The sequence below is a fragment of the Mustela nigripes genome, chromosome 1 (assembly GCF_022355385.1).
Source record: "Mustela nigripes isolate SB6536 chromosome 1, MUSNIG.SB6536, whole genome shotgun sequence".
In the NCBI taxonomy this organism is placed as follows: Eukaryota; Metazoa; Chordata; class Mammalia; order Carnivora; family Mustelidae; genus Mustela; species Mustela nigripes.
In genome coordinates this window covers 243,158,033-243,173,160 of record NC_081557.1, presented here as the reverse complement: position 1 = coordinate 243,173,160, position 15,128 = coordinate 243,158,033, and the positions used below count along the sequence as shown (strand labels likewise).

Here is a 15,128-nt window from a genome sequence, read left to right as displayed (position 1 = left end):
CTTCATGATGTTTTCTATGACTGTGTGACATGACCATGTGATATTTAGACTAAGGGAGAACACCCATGCTATGTCGTATATAAAGATGAATAAAGCTTAAAACTTTAATCTTATTTAAATTCAAAAATACGTATAAATACAAGTTTTTATTTTCTTCTAGTATTCCAGTGAGCTTGGGTCTTGCACACCCATCAGGATGCACATGGCCACTTTAGAGACCACTGGCATAGGGCAGAGACAATGGCGGCGTGGGTGGAGAACAGTGGTGGTACAGACGGAGAGAAGGTGGTTGACCATGGAAGGAAACCTCGAGAAGGGATCGAGGTTGAGGGGAAAGTGCATTTGGCTTGAATGAGTCGAACATGAGGCATTTTGACATCCAAGTAGAGCTGTCATGTGGGTCTGAGGGTCTGAGTTCAGAGAAGTGAAGCTTCAAATTGGAGGGCATTGTGGTATGGGTAATAATGGAAGCCATGTAGACTGAAGTTGCCCTGGGAGAGAAAACCTAGTGATAGAGGAGAATGCTGTCTCGGACCTCGTCCTGAAGCAGTCTCGCATTGACTCTGTGGCGAAAGGAGGCCAGAGCTACAAGGCTGACAGAAATGACTCAGCCAGCCATGGCACAGATGAGTCAGAGGAAGGGAGTGTTGCAGAAAATAAGACGAGTTGACAGAGTCCTGTGCTGCTTGAAAAGTCACTGCTGAAGCAGTTGCTTCAAGGAAGTATTACAGAGAGGACTTACTCCATTAAGATAATTGAACGTAGTTAATGAAAGTTAACAGAATATATCCAGTTGAAAGGGAAACGCTGGAGATGCAAGCACGAGAAAGGGTAATGGGTGGTGTGCCATTGCCGGGAAAGCAAGAACAGATGGGATCCCAACACCAGGGAAGCCCAGCGCCCCCTTGACGTCAGCAGAGCAAAGGAGAGGGAGAAGAGAGTCTCTTACCTCATAAGAGACTGAGGATAGTTGATGGTTTTTTCTGTTGTGAAGTAGGAGACACATCATTCCTTAAAGGAGGGGATGGTGGAAGGGTAGGATTGCTGAGGAAGGAGCAAAGAGGATGGAAATAAAGTTTCTAGAGAACAGGAGAGCCAGCTGGCCTCGGAAGTGAGGGGGTAGCATTCTGGAATTTGGTATTAAACCGTAATGCCCAAACTACGTAAAAAACACTAGACAGAAAAGTTAGTTTTCCTCGTGTCCTTGTGCCCCCCATCCTCCCCAGCGTTAACAGACAAGATATTTTCAATGTGAAAAAAGGGTATCTTCTGATGCTCTGATCTCATTCTGAAACTTTTTTTTTTTTCCTGAAGAGAATGAACATAGGCCTCAGAGTCTTCCTTGTAATAGCAGACAGCTTGCAGCAGAAGGATGGGGAGCCACCGATGCCCACCACGGGGGTTATTCTTCCCTCAGGAAACACTCTTCGTGTCAAGAAAATTTTCCTCAACAAAACCTTGACAGATGAAGAAGCAAAAGTCATAGGTTAGTGTTAACTGGGCCAAATAAACTGCTTTGTGATAGAGTTTAATTTTCTTTTTAAAAAGTTTATGAACAACTAAATCTAAAATTAATATATTGGTCTAATGTGGTTATTCCAGTATAGAGTGATACAGAAAGTGAATACAATTTTGATAATACCTCCAAGGTTTTGTATTAAGAGTCTTCCAATTCAGTCATTATTTTCTTACATGGTACTATCCACTGCATTTTGTACTTCTTTCCAAGTAATTTTAGTTCTGTGCATGAGTTGTACACATTTTCTTCAATATACTGAAGCTGATCATTAGGGAGAAGAGCGTAGCACAATGGACATTCCTTCCTTGGTGCCAACAATAGCTGATGTCCTTGAAAGATAGGCTCTTTTTTTTTATGGAAAGTAACTACGGCTGTTCTTTATGTAATTTCTGACATTTTATAACCACGAGGCTGTTTTCCCTAGGAATGTCAGTGTACTATCCTCAAGTACGAAAAGCATTAGATAGCATTCTCAGACATTTGGACAAAGAAGTTGGGAGACCGATGTGTATGACCAGTGTACAGATGTCCAATAAGGAGCCCGAAGACATGATCACGTATGTAGTTCACTATATCTCTTCATTGCTATTTCAGTTTTCTTAAAAAGGTAGCTATGGTTCATTCTTGCTTCCTTTCTTTCTCCTCTGGAGTTGCCCCATATTGCCATCTGCTGCACTTCTTAATAAAGTGATTCCTTCCACCTGCTCAGTTTTATTCTTTAAAATGCTGTCAGGGGGCACCTGGGTGGCTCAGTCATTAAGCATCTGCCTTCGGTTCAGGTCATGATCCCAGGGTCCTGGGATCGAGCCACACGTCGGGGTCTCTGCTCGGCGGGAAGACTGCTTCTCCTTCTCCCACTCCCTCTGCTTCTGTTCCCTCTCTCACTCTCTCTCTCTGTTTCAAATAAATAAATAAAATCTTTTTAAAAAATCAAATAAATAAAGTGAGGGGCACCTGAGTGGCTCAGTGGGTTAAAGCCTCTGCCTTTGGCTCAGGTCATGAACCCAGGATCCTGGGATCGAGCCCCGCATCGGGCTCTCTGCGCAGTGGGGAGCCTGCTTCCCCCCTCTCTCTGCCTACTTGTGATCTCCGTCTGTCAAATAAATAAATAAAGTATCTTATAAATAAATAAATAAATAAATAAAGTGCTATCAAAGGAGTTGAGAGAACAAAAGTCCTCCTGGATCTCAATGTCATTGTCAGTGACAAGGCCCTATACTTGTTCCATGACCGATAGATAAATCCTGGTTACCCTTGACATGTGTGGATGTGGATGGTTTAGTAAGTCAAACACATACTCTTGTTTCCAGAATCCCAACAAAAAAGAAAACCTAAAAATCTCCCAGTAACAAGAGGTACAAGAGAGGAATAATATGAGTCGTTTTCTTGAAACACTACGTCAGCCCCCTGCCACCCCCCACCCCCGTGGCTTGTTGCTGCTTGTCATCCCAGCATCTTTTTTTGTTATTGTTATACGACAATAACTTGTATTTGCTAGTAAGTATCTATGTATCCTGTAATAAGAGATTTTTTTTTTAGATATTAATATCTGCATTATAGGTTTTAGAGCACCAAACTGGATATTTGATCTATCAATTTAGTTAATGTAGAGTTATTATATACTGGCATGTGCTAACATCTCTGAGAACTTATCCGGTGTTGACGTTTGTCCCCTCTGCATTCCTTTCCCTGGAAAGTCTCTGTCCTCTTCATCACAGCCACCTTCCTCACTGTGTGACCAAGTTGGCCCTCACTAGCTTCCTCTGGCTGTACACGTGGGGTCTGCAAACACAGCAGCCTGCACACTCCCTGCCAGCTGTCCCCTCTGTAATGCCATTCATGTTTGGTTCCAATTTCACCTCTAGTGAAACCACTTTTCCTTTCTCTGCTGCGCTTGTGTCCTTGTTGGCCAGTTTCCTCTTCTGATGATCCATGCTTGTAAAACGTCACCTGTGTTATCCCTGGAGACAAGGAAGCAGCACAGTTACCTGCTTTGCTGTCTGTGTGAAGGAGTAACAAGTGTGCAGTGACCAATCACAACAGACTTGGACATGTCTGGGTCCCCTGGCTATCTCCATCGGAAGAGCATGCGACTGTTGTTCTCCAGGTCATGAGTTCAAGACCTGTGTTGGATATAGAGATTACTTAAATAAATAAAACTTAAAAGAAAAGTAACACGATTCATCAGGGATTACGATGCACATCTGTTACTTACATAGTGCTTTGTGGGCTGTAGAGCTAGCAGGGAAACAGGTAGTACTCAACTGAATTGTTGTAACTGGAATTCATGCATATTGGAACCATTTAAAGAGAAGGTGGACTATATAAAATGTTTAAAAGTAGGCTAGCAAGGCTTTTGCCACAGTAACGAATACTCACCCAAAATGCTGAGAACATCCAAATTCTTTTCTACCTGAGAGGATTTTAGGCCACTTCAAGAACAATTTGGATAAAATAAACTAAAATCCTCACCTTGAAATACAGACCAAAATAAAAACAAAAACCAGTGCATTAAGAAGATATTTAAAATAAAATTTTAGAAATCATTGAATAACCAGAAGAAAATATAGTAGAAATAAATTGTATTGAGCCTCTGAAGGAACCAGGGTTTTCAGAACTGACATTTAATTAGATAAAAATGTAAGTATCTATATTTGTGTGTATTTGTGTATATTCTAAAGTAAAATAAAAAGAGAATAGACAGTACCAACAGTGGAATGTGAGAATGTCTTTAAGACCCTGTTAATTATACATATACTATATGTATGTATATGTGTGTATATATATACATAATTATACATAACTATACATACATACTAATTATACATATTAATTATAATATTAAATATTATACATTAAATATTAAATTTTGTTAGTTTTATATGTTCCTAAAATAACCAGTGTTTTGTTATTTAATAATATCAATTGTATTTCCTATGATTTAATAATTAAATATACTTTATTAAAGGTTAGATATTGATTAAATTATATTTTATTTTTAATTTAAAGTAATTGTATTCTAAATAATTAAATACTATTTATTGTTTAAACATAATAGTTCCTGCGGCTTTCTAATTACTGAAAATCTTTTTTGCTTGCTAGTGTTTTCTTTCCTGAATTATCTCTTTATTCTTTTGTCGGCTTGTAAACTGATGACTGTTTACTGGATTTGCATGAGTTCTTTTTATATTAAATACATTAAACTTCTTTAGGGGGAGGAGACTCCTCTATTTTCTCTAATTATTTTTCCAGCTTTGCTTTCGTTGTCTAGCATATGTAGTAAACTTACTAAATCCTGTTATATATTTTTCAGAGGGGAAAGAAAACCCAAAATTGATTTGTTCAGGACTTGCATTGCTGCTATTCCAAGGCTGATTCCTGATGGTATGAGCAGAACTGACCTCATTGAACTCTTAGCAAGGTAAACGAGAATGACTCTTTGCTCTGTTACTTTGTACCTCTTTCAATCCCTTTAAATGTCGAATACACCCCGTTATTGTTCTCATAAACAGAGTACTAAAGACATGTTCAATTCTTTAATTGATATACATTCTTTTTTTTAAATTTCTTTTTGGTGTTCCAGAATTCATTGTTTAAATGTGATATACTTTCTAAACTTCCATGTTGTCTTTCATGTTTTGTTAAACACTTTCTCCCCACTCATTTTTAACTTTTTAAAGTTCTTTTGGATTCCTCTACAAATCCTGTTTTTCTGTTTTCCACCTTTTCCATCTAGTATATTTCTTGGAATTTAGATAACATGTTATTCCTTAACAGATACGAGGTGTTGCTCAGCAGGCAGTTAACTATTGGGCTAACACTGGATCCCCTCCTCTGACACCCAGGGTGGTGTCCCGATCTCATGGTCACTTATTTCTCCCATCACGGAGCCCGTAGGGTTTATGCTGCTCTTTCCTCTGTTGGGCTTCTCATAGCTTTATAAAATAAGAAATAACATGACAACCGAATTTGAATACTTGCTCCCAAAACTAACTCCAAGCTGAGGTGAAGGTTTGTTGAAAGCTGCTTCTTTGTTGATGAACTTAGGGATTCCGTAGATAAGGGGTTGGCAAACATTTTTCTGTGAAGGATGAAATGGGAAATATTTTAGGATTGCAGGTCATACTCATCTCTGCCAGTGGCTCAGGAGCAGCCTTGGGCAGCCCATAAAGGAGAGGGCGTGTCCGTGTTCCCATGGTGCCCTTGGCCCTTGAACTATAATTTGCTGGCCTCTGCTCTAAATGAAAAAAGCCAAGTATCATGGCCGTCACAGAGCAGGAGTGCTTGACTGTTTTGAAAGCTGTTTACTGGTTGCCAAGCACTTATCGCTAAGCCTTAAGTTAAACTCACTGTGAACAGCTAAGACTTCTTCAGAAACCCTTTTTACGTCCTCCTCAAAAACACCTAGCGTTTCACACGCCCGTCACTAACCTGTCCTCAACCCGTGCAGGTTGCCATCAAGCTACAGAACAGCATTTGTCTTCTCCTCCGTTCAGGGTTATGAGGGGAGAAAGGAGTCGCTCGGAAACTTTGCACCATGAGCTAAATTCCTCCCGTTCCACTCTCTTAATTTTTGCTGTGAATTGGATTGAAGAGTTACAAAGTTCATGTCAGTGTTAGGGCAAGAAAGGAGGTTTAATGATTTGTAATGTTATTGCTTGGAAAAAACAGAAAACATCTCTTACACGATCGTACCCTTGGTAACTCGTCTACACCTTTGTGGATAAGGATCCCAAAAGGGATCCTTCCTCACCAAAAGGAACCTGCGTCTCTAAGGGGCAGGGACTGGGGGGCCCAGTGAAGGGAACAAACATCTGAACAGTCAGTGAGTGACAGCTTTGCCACTTGCTTTGCTTCCTTCCCCTGTGAGATTCATTTGCAAGTTAATTTACTTTACCAGAAAGGAACATTCTAGGGTCTCTTCTATTTTGTGCCTCATTCTTACCATTTGGAGTTGTGATCTCTAAATCTTGGGGTTTTTTTTTGTTTTGTTTTGTTTTGTTTTGAATGAAAGCAGGTAAACAAAACAAAGATGCAGACTTGTATGCTATGTCTAAGGAAAGTTAATTCCTCTGTCTTAAATTAGCCCAGCTGCATTGTTGTTCTCTACGCAGTGGGTGGTTAGCTCCTGTGTGTAAATTCTGAGTTACACAGATGGGTGTAAGGTGGACATGTGTACATTTGGGGATTTGAGGGCGGTTGAAATCATCTTTAAAATGAGCATCATGAGGGCGCCTGGGTGGCTCAGTGGGTTAAGCCGCTGCCTTCGGCTCGGGTCATGATCTCAGGGTCTTGGGATCGAGCCCCACATCGGGCTCTCTGCTCAGCAGGGAGCCTGCTTCCTCCTCTCTCTCTGCCTGCCTCTCTGCCTACTTGTGATCTCTGTCTGTCGAATAAATAAATTAAAATCTTTTAAAAAAATAAAAATAAATAAATAAAAATATAAAAAAACTAAATAAAATAAAATGAGCATCATGGAGACAGTCATTCTTCTTCCACAGAATCTCCCTTGGTGCTACTCTCAGAGACAGGACACTGGGCTACAGAGCCTGACCCTGGCCCCAGATGATACTTCTGCTGCTCCGGGTTCATGGCTTACTTTCAAGTCTGTCGAGCTGTAATAGATGTTCTCTTCCGTCTCCCTGTCAGGTGAAGGTTGGCTTAGTGAAGACCAGAACTGAGTTCAGCAGGGCGAAGACGTGACATCTCCTTCCACTTAAAGCACGCAGCTTCCCTCCTCTGTCAGTGAGGATAATGCCACCGCCTGTCGGTGTGGCGTAGTCTAATATGACCTACTTAGCTGCTTCCCTCAGGCTCTTCCTAACTCTGACGACTGGTGTCCTGATGGTCAGTCACTAAAGGAGTCCTCTTCAGCCCCAAATCAGAAACTCTTGCTCATGGAGGATTATATATTGGTAGCTTCACTACTGCAACCATCTTTTATGGTTTTCTTATCATTCTCTGCTTTATGTTCTGGTAAAATCCTTTAGCTACTACTACTTTCATGTCCTCTTATTGCTTGGATATCTTTAAAGGGTGATTTTGTATAGCCTCTCCTCAGTCTCTTTAGGGACTTGTGTGTTAGATCAGCACTTTTTTTTTTCCACCATTTTTTCCCCTACATATACCCCATTTATGATGTTACTCTAAAATTTACTCTCCCGCTTCAGAATGATTTCTGTTGAATTGCTTTCATCTTGGTTTACTGTATTTTCTTGTTTACAATCAGCCATCCTGTATTTAACTGTAACTGCAGCAGCACGAAAAAAATGACCGATAAATCATGTTCTTTCCAGTGATAATAAGGGACTGAACATCCGAGAGATAGGGCTAAGGTATTATATGACTGGATATAATTTTTGACTGATAACAAGATAACATACAGCATTTCAAGGACTAAAGCGTCTTTAAAATATAATTCTGGGGGCGCCTGGGACGCTCAGTAGGTTGAAACCTCTGCCTTCGGCTCAGGTCATGGTCTCAGGGTCCTGGGATCGAGCTCTGCATTGGGCTCTCTGCTCAGCAGGGAACCTACTTCCTCCTCTCTCTCTGCCTGCCTCTCTGCCTACTTGTAATCTCTATCAAATAAATAAATTTTTATAAGTCTTTAATAAAAAGTTAAAAAATGTAATTCTGATATGTCAAGCTCTATTTTTTAAAAGTACAGCATTTTAATTATGATCAAACATATCTGAGTTACAACAAAAGTACCAACTACTATTAATGGATTTATATGGGAATTTAAGTAAGAGAATATAGAATAACATGGGGTGACTATATTCGACAGGGGAACACTGGTTCCCATCTTCAGACTTAGAAATCAACAAAGAGGACAAATTCTTTAGGTTCCTAGTTTTCAGTTTTACATGATAAAACTGGGAAGGTTTTGAGGTTTGCTAATAGACTTCTGTTCTTGATAGGCTCACCATTCATATGGATGAAGAACTTCGTGCTCTGGCTTTCAATACCCTGCAGGCACTAATGCTTGACTTCCCAGATTGGCGGGAGGATGTTCTTTCAGGATTTGTTTATTTTATTGTCCGGGAAGTGACTGATGTCCATCCCACGCTCCTTGATAATGCTGTAAAGATGTTGGTACAATTAATAAACCAGTGGAAACAAGCAACCCAAGTGCATAACAAAAACCAGGACTCCCAGGTACCGAATACTTTTGTCTGGTCCCTTTGTACGTGGTCAGTGGGAAATGCCCAGCAATGGCATTAATATATGTTGCGTTGTCAAAAACCGAACATTGGCTTAGTGTTGTTGACTTTGGAAGTATTCATAGTCCCTTAAACTGAACCTTCCTGCAGTTCAGATATTAAATACAGTGTTTGTGTGTCCAGCCTTTCCAACCTTCTTCCTTTGGTAACAGTTTTGAATGAACACAGAGAGTGGAGGCCATCCTAGCTTACATTTAGGCTATTTCCAATATATTTAAAGCTGATAGAATAATAATTTTTGGTAGTATTCCATTTGAGTTATTTGATTGTTTTACCCATGGCACTAATCCCTGCTTCACATATGCAGTGTGTCTGTTTGTTTAAATGAAAGGTTCTCAGATTATTGATTTATGTAATGTATTGTCTTAGAACCTTGTAATTTTGGAGTTGGATCATCCAAATCCGCCCAGCTTCTCAACCTTCATTGAGCATAGAAATCACCATGGGTTTGGGCACCTCAGGGGCCTAGTTGGTTAAGCGTCTGCGTTTAGCTCAGGTCATGATCTTGGAGTCCTAGGATCGAGCTCTGCATGGGGCTCCCTACTCAGGGGGGAGTCTCCTTGTCCCTCTGCCTCTCTCTTGCTTTGTATCTCAAATAAATAAATAAAATCTAAAAGAAAAAAAAAAGGGAAATAAAGAAATCACCAGGGGCCTAAGAATCTCTGTTTTCTACAAGCTTCTAGGTGATGCCATGCTGCTGGTCTACACTTTGACTTCAAATGGTCCAATTCAATCCCCTTATTTTCCACAAATAAATGTTAGACCACGAGTCATTAACAGTGTCAGCTCCAAGATTACAAAGTAGCCAGAGAACTTTAGCAGTTCAGTACAGAATTCAGAGGCTGCCAGTTAAATGCTTCTTTTCCTCTGTGTATACTGTTAAATTTTGATAACTTAAGTATTATTTAAATTGCCTGAGCTGAGGCAGACCTGTTGCTGTAATTGAGATAATTTGCTTTCCTCTTTATCAGTGGTTGCACCAGAACGTCTACACATATTTTGTTGTTTTATTGTTAATTTCTGTTTATTTTTCAAGCATGGTGTGGCTAATGGAGCTTCACATCCCCCTCCTCTGGAAAGGAGCCCGTATTCCAATGTATTCCACGTGGTCGAAGGGTTTGCACTCGTCATTCTCTGTAGCAGTCGACCTGCCACTAGAAGGTTAGCCGTCAGTGTCCTTAGAGAAATAAGGGCTCTGTTTGCACTTTTGGAAATACCTAAGGTAAGATTTAGGTATATTGCTTAATTATCTAGTGAAAGTACTTAAGAACCCTCCTGTTGTTCATTCTTATGCCTTTTGCCTTGCTGCTGTGTGGTTATAACTTACCTTCATAACAAACGAACAAAGTCTTTTTGACAGGGTTTAAACTAGCCCACCTGCCCTCAATTCCATTAGTACAATTCCATTTTTACAAGTAGCGCTAACGTGAATGTTGTTATGTTTTCTTAGATTTGGTTACTTTTCTTAATCATTCCTAAATCTTTTTAGACATATGATACTTTTTTATAGGGTGATGATGAACTAGCCATCGATGTGATGGACAGGTTGAGCCCATCCATTCTCGAGAGCTTCATACATCTCACTGGGGCTGATCAGGTAACTAGAATGATTTCATTCTATTCAGTCTTGAATGCTGTTCAATCTTGGAACTTCAGATAGACATCTCTGATTTCCCTTTACCACTTTAATGCATTGGAAAGTATTTTATGTCCAAGTCATAAGTAATTTGACTAAGAATGGGTTGATTTTTTTTCTTTAAAAGGTCATACATCAAGATTTCAAGATTGGATGTAAACATACCTTTCCAACTTGATTACCTGAAGTTTTTTTCTTCCCCTTTGAAATACAGGGACAAAGTTTCTGTTCTCTGTCTGTGACACTTGGCTCTTATAACTCACAACTTAATATATAACCGAGGGAGATAATAAAAAAAATTATAAACCTAAGTGGTGATTATAAATCTGTACAATTTAAAGAATTCTGCTTTAGAATATTAACTATGATTTATGCCAACAAAAAGAATAGTGAAGCACTCTCTTCTAGTGCCTGAAGTCTTGCCTTCCTGCCTCAGAGCGGGTGTTTCGTAAATATCTATTGACTTGATATAGAGTATGAATTGAGTTTCTGTTCAGTTTCAGACCCCATTTATTTTTGTTGTTGTTCGAATGACACATAATTTGCTGTGAAAGTCAGTCTTTATCTCTTCAGTATAAGAGCTTAGAATATTGTTGAACAAATATGTAAGAATAGGTACCTCTGTGAAGTCCCATTTTCCAGTCTGTTCCACAAATGCCTATTTCAGGCATGTCAGCAGGAAGTTAATGGTCCCTTTTTCAGTTCCCGGCAGCGTTAGTATGCCCACGGAAGTTGCCTATTCCTATATGAATTACGTAAGTTGTAGTTCTTCACCCTTTTTGGTCTATAGAGCCTTCTGAGACTAATGAAAGCTGTGAAATGTCTCTCCAGAAAAGCACATGTACACACCTACACACAAAAATGGTGTGTGCAATTTCAGGAATTCACTACTCCCTTAAACCCACTTCGGACCTCATCATTACCTCTGTTTTAGAACCTCTGTTCCAGAAACTACCAGTAGGCCACGTATAGTTTAATACAATTCATATGGCAGAATTTTGAAAATGACCGAAACGTGTGATAACCCATTGTTTTTTTTTTTTCTCTCCGTAGACTACTTTGCTGTACTGCCCTAGCTCGATAGATTTACAGACGTTAGCAGAGTGGAACTCTTCTCCCATCAGCCACCAGTTCGATGTGATCAGTCCTTCCCACATATGGATATTTGCACACGTGACCCAAGGCCAAGACCCGTGGATTATAAGCCTCTCCAGTTTTTTAAAGCAGGAAAACCTCCCCAAACATTGCTGTACAGCTGTGAGCTATGCTTGGATGTTTGCATACACAAGACTTCAGTTGTTGTCCCCACAAGTTGATATAAAGTAAGTAATTTCCTGGTTGATCTAAAGTACATTTTTAGGGGCACCCCGGGTGGCTCAGTGGGTTAAAGCCTCTGCCTTCGGCTCAGGTCATGATCCCAGGGTCCTGGGATCGAGCCCTGCATTGGGCTCTCTGCTCCGCAGGGAGCCTGCTTTCTCCTCTCTCTCTCTCTGCTTGCCTCTCTGCCTACTTGGGATCTCTGTCAAATAAATAAATAAAATCTTTAAAAAAAAAAAGTACATTTTTAAATATGTAGACTGTCCGTTTTTATAAATATGTATTTGAAAAGTCACACAAGTTGGAAATTCCACAAATGAATGACGTGCCATAATTGGACTGATGTATTAAAGAGGGAGATGAAAGATGTGAAGGCTGTAGTCTTATAATCCCTTGTGCTTTTCATGTCATTCAGTCTCACCAGATTGTTAGTTCACTTACTAGGACAGTGCTTGGTACATGGTGTGTGTCTGATGGATCCGTGTGGAAGGAAAGAACACGGAGGGAAGGGTCGGAAGAGGAGGATCGATGTGGATATAGGGAAGTTTGTAGATGAATGGTGTGAAGTGAGGAGACACCGGTCTCAGGGACCTGACTTCTCCTGATGACATCAAGAGGAAGGCCATCTGCTGATAGGCAGTGACAATGGCATTGAACTTCCATTTGGAGGCTAAGGGTAAAAATTTGGAGTAACTGATGGTGTGATAAAGTGTGGAGGTAACTGCTTCATCAGTTAATTTCTTCTTGCTCTTAAATAGAACAGAGAATTTTTGAACCTGAATTTGAGTTCCTGGTTTCATTTGATCCAGTACACCATTCATCAGATGGCATAGAAGGAGTCCTCTCATCATAGACGTTGCCATGTAAACCCAACACCCAAACCTTAGGCTCACATGAAAGGCTCTCCGAACTTGGTTCCAGTCTATACATTTTTCCTTACTTTCGGTCATGGCTACCTATGTGCTCTTATGTTAGAACAAAAAAAAAAACTTCTCAGCGTTCACTGCGTGGGTCTACAGTTCTAGTCTCTTGAGTTTTTATTCACATGAACCTAGAATGCTTTTTGTCTTCTCTGTGTTCTATGTGTTGATATCTGATGTAGCTCAAATTACACCTTATTTTTAAAGCTTTCTTCTACATCTCCGACCCAGAGTAGTCATTCCTTCTTTTGGACCTGAATATAGATATTTTTGCTATTTCAATATGTGTATACACTTACTATTTATATCTGTGTATGTTCTCAGGAATTGTGTATTAGATTTTTTTTTTTTTTTTTTTTTTTTTTAGTGAAAATTGGCACCTGCCACCTTGCGTAAATAACCTTTATGACTTTATCTCATTGGGTCTCCCCTAATTGCCATATTTTAAATTGGAAGCCCCTCTCCTACTACCATTCTCTGTCTCTTTTGTTGTTCATTATCACACTGGGCACCATCTGACATTGTTTTATTTATTCTGTATTGTGTATCTTCCCCGACACACATGATGGTAGAGATTTTTTTTACAGAGTTTGTTTTGTTTTACTGCCATCATAATATTTTCTAAAATAGTAAAACACTGTTGGTGAGTTAACAAAGTGGTATATTGCTTTGCTTATCTTAATTTATGAATGTATTGAAGCCAAGGACAATGTATTAGTATCTTTCTGCTTTTTTTGCTCTGAGTCCTTAATCCCACCAGCATTTTGGTAATTAGAAAAATTTATAGAATTGTGCCAATATATTTTATTGGTCTGATGTTTGAAGACAGAAATTTGACAGAAGCCTTAAAAGTGTAGCTGTCCTTTTGATGTCACAATTTCAATTTCAAGAGTTTACCCAAGAAAAAACTTTTATTGCAATTAAGCATATATTCAAATGTATAGTGCTGTGTATTATAGGGGGAAATTGCTGTTAGCTAAAATGTCCGATAATGAAAATTTGGACAATAAATCCTGATAATTTTTATAATAATATAGCATACAGCCATCAAAAATGATGTCAGAGAAGTATATTCATTTAATGGGAGATGTTTAAAGCACACACTAAATAAATGTGAAAACCAACTGTACTATTCAGCTTTTATAAGTTAAGGGAGATATATTCATTTATTTATATATATGTATGTATTTGAATTGAAGATGTATGAAAGAATATACAGTGCTTATATTGACGTGGAACTAAAGGTGATTTTCATTTTGTTTTCCCAGTTTTTTTTTTAACACTGAGCGTGTGTAATAAGTTATAAAATGTGGCCTGATAAAAATAATAGCTTTGATCACAAGAACAGTAGATTATGTTAAAATGATCCTATGATGTATTTAAATTTTCAGTCAGATAGTCATATCTTATACCATCCCACAGAGACTTAGTGGTTAGTAATAAAACTTTATTAACCATCTTTCCTAAATTGATAGAATTTAGCTTTAGTTTAAAAAAAAAATCTTCAAAACACGTTGAATTATTTACAGCTCCCTGTTTCTCTTCTTCTTCTTCCCCCAGTAGCCCCATCAATGCCAAGAAGGTCAACACCACCACCAGCAGCGACTCCTACATCGGCCTGTGGAGGAACTACCTGCTGCTTTGCTGCAGTGCGGCATCGTCCACGTCCTCTTCCGCATCCACGGGGTCTGTGAGGTGTTCCCCGCCCGAGACGCTGGCATCCACCCCTGACAGCGGCTACAGCATTGATTCCAAAGTAAGCTTTCCCCATCCGCCACTGAATCTGAAGGGCACCACAAAGTAATGTTTTCAGATTTCTTTTCCAGGACAGTAAAGTAATGTGGTTGAAAAGTGTATTACTTGTCCGAATGATGAAAATAGCTCAAGGAGTCCCATTACTATGGATTCCTGGTTGGAATCCGTTTTATATGTATGTGTGTGTATGTTCATGTGTATTTGTGTGTGTCTGTGTGTATAATTGATTCCAACCAGGAATATATGTAATAAAAAACTGTATAAAACTATATATATGTATATCGTTTCACTTTGGTGAAAAGATGATCATGCTCATTAAATTCATCATAATATTTTTAAAGCAATTTTCACCCCCACTGTTGCTCACTTGGTTTCCTGTAGTTCTCACAATATAAAAGAAATCATTTAAATAATTAAATACCTTTGTTGACTTTCCCTAAATTGTGCAGTGATATGTGATACTTGGTAAGAACAGTTCTGTAGTCTTCATGATGTGACACAAAATATTGTGAGATGGTTGAAGAAAATTTAGAAACCTGAGTAAGATCTGCGTGTCTTACTTTAACACCAATGACTTGGAAATAATTTTGTTTAATTCACTTTCACGGATCAAAAGACATAGAATATCAGAATATCCTCCTACAGAGGAAGTGAGCCTATTATGTAATGGTAAGTATCTGTAAGAAATTAAGAAACCCACAGAGCCCAAATTCTTTCAGTGAACTTAGAGTGAACCTTTGGACAACTCATTTAATCTT

The 15,128-nt window shown here is 39.1% G+C and overlaps 1 protein-coding gene across 4 annotated transcripts in view; it reads left to right on the top strand.

Annotated features, from left to right (window-relative positions):
* Nucleotides 1–15,128, top strand: part of FRYL (FRY like transcription coactivator) — a 221,575-nt gene that overhangs the window by 125,478 nt on the left and 80,969 nt on the right. For all 4 annotated transcript variants that reach the window (XM_059383630.1, XM_059383621.1, XM_059383604.1 and 1 more), the window contains 8 exons: nucleotides 1,315–1,486; nucleotides 1,944–2,076; nucleotides 4,833–4,940; nucleotides 8,440–8,677; nucleotides 9,779–9,964; nucleotides 10,253–10,339; nucleotides 11,432–11,700; nucleotides 14,176–14,371. In XM_059383630.1, the coding sequence (XP_059239613.1) occupies nucleotides 1,315–1,486; nucleotides 1,944–2,076; nucleotides 4,833–4,940; nucleotides 8,440–8,677; nucleotides 9,779–9,964; nucleotides 10,253–10,339; nucleotides 11,432–11,700; nucleotides 14,176–14,371 (1,389 nt within the window). The remainder of the gene's footprint in view (nucleotides 1–1,314; nucleotides 1,487–1,943; nucleotides 2,077–4,832; nucleotides 4,941–8,439; nucleotides 8,678–9,778; nucleotides 9,965–10,252; nucleotides 10,340–11,431; nucleotides 11,701–14,175; nucleotides 14,372–15,128) is intronic.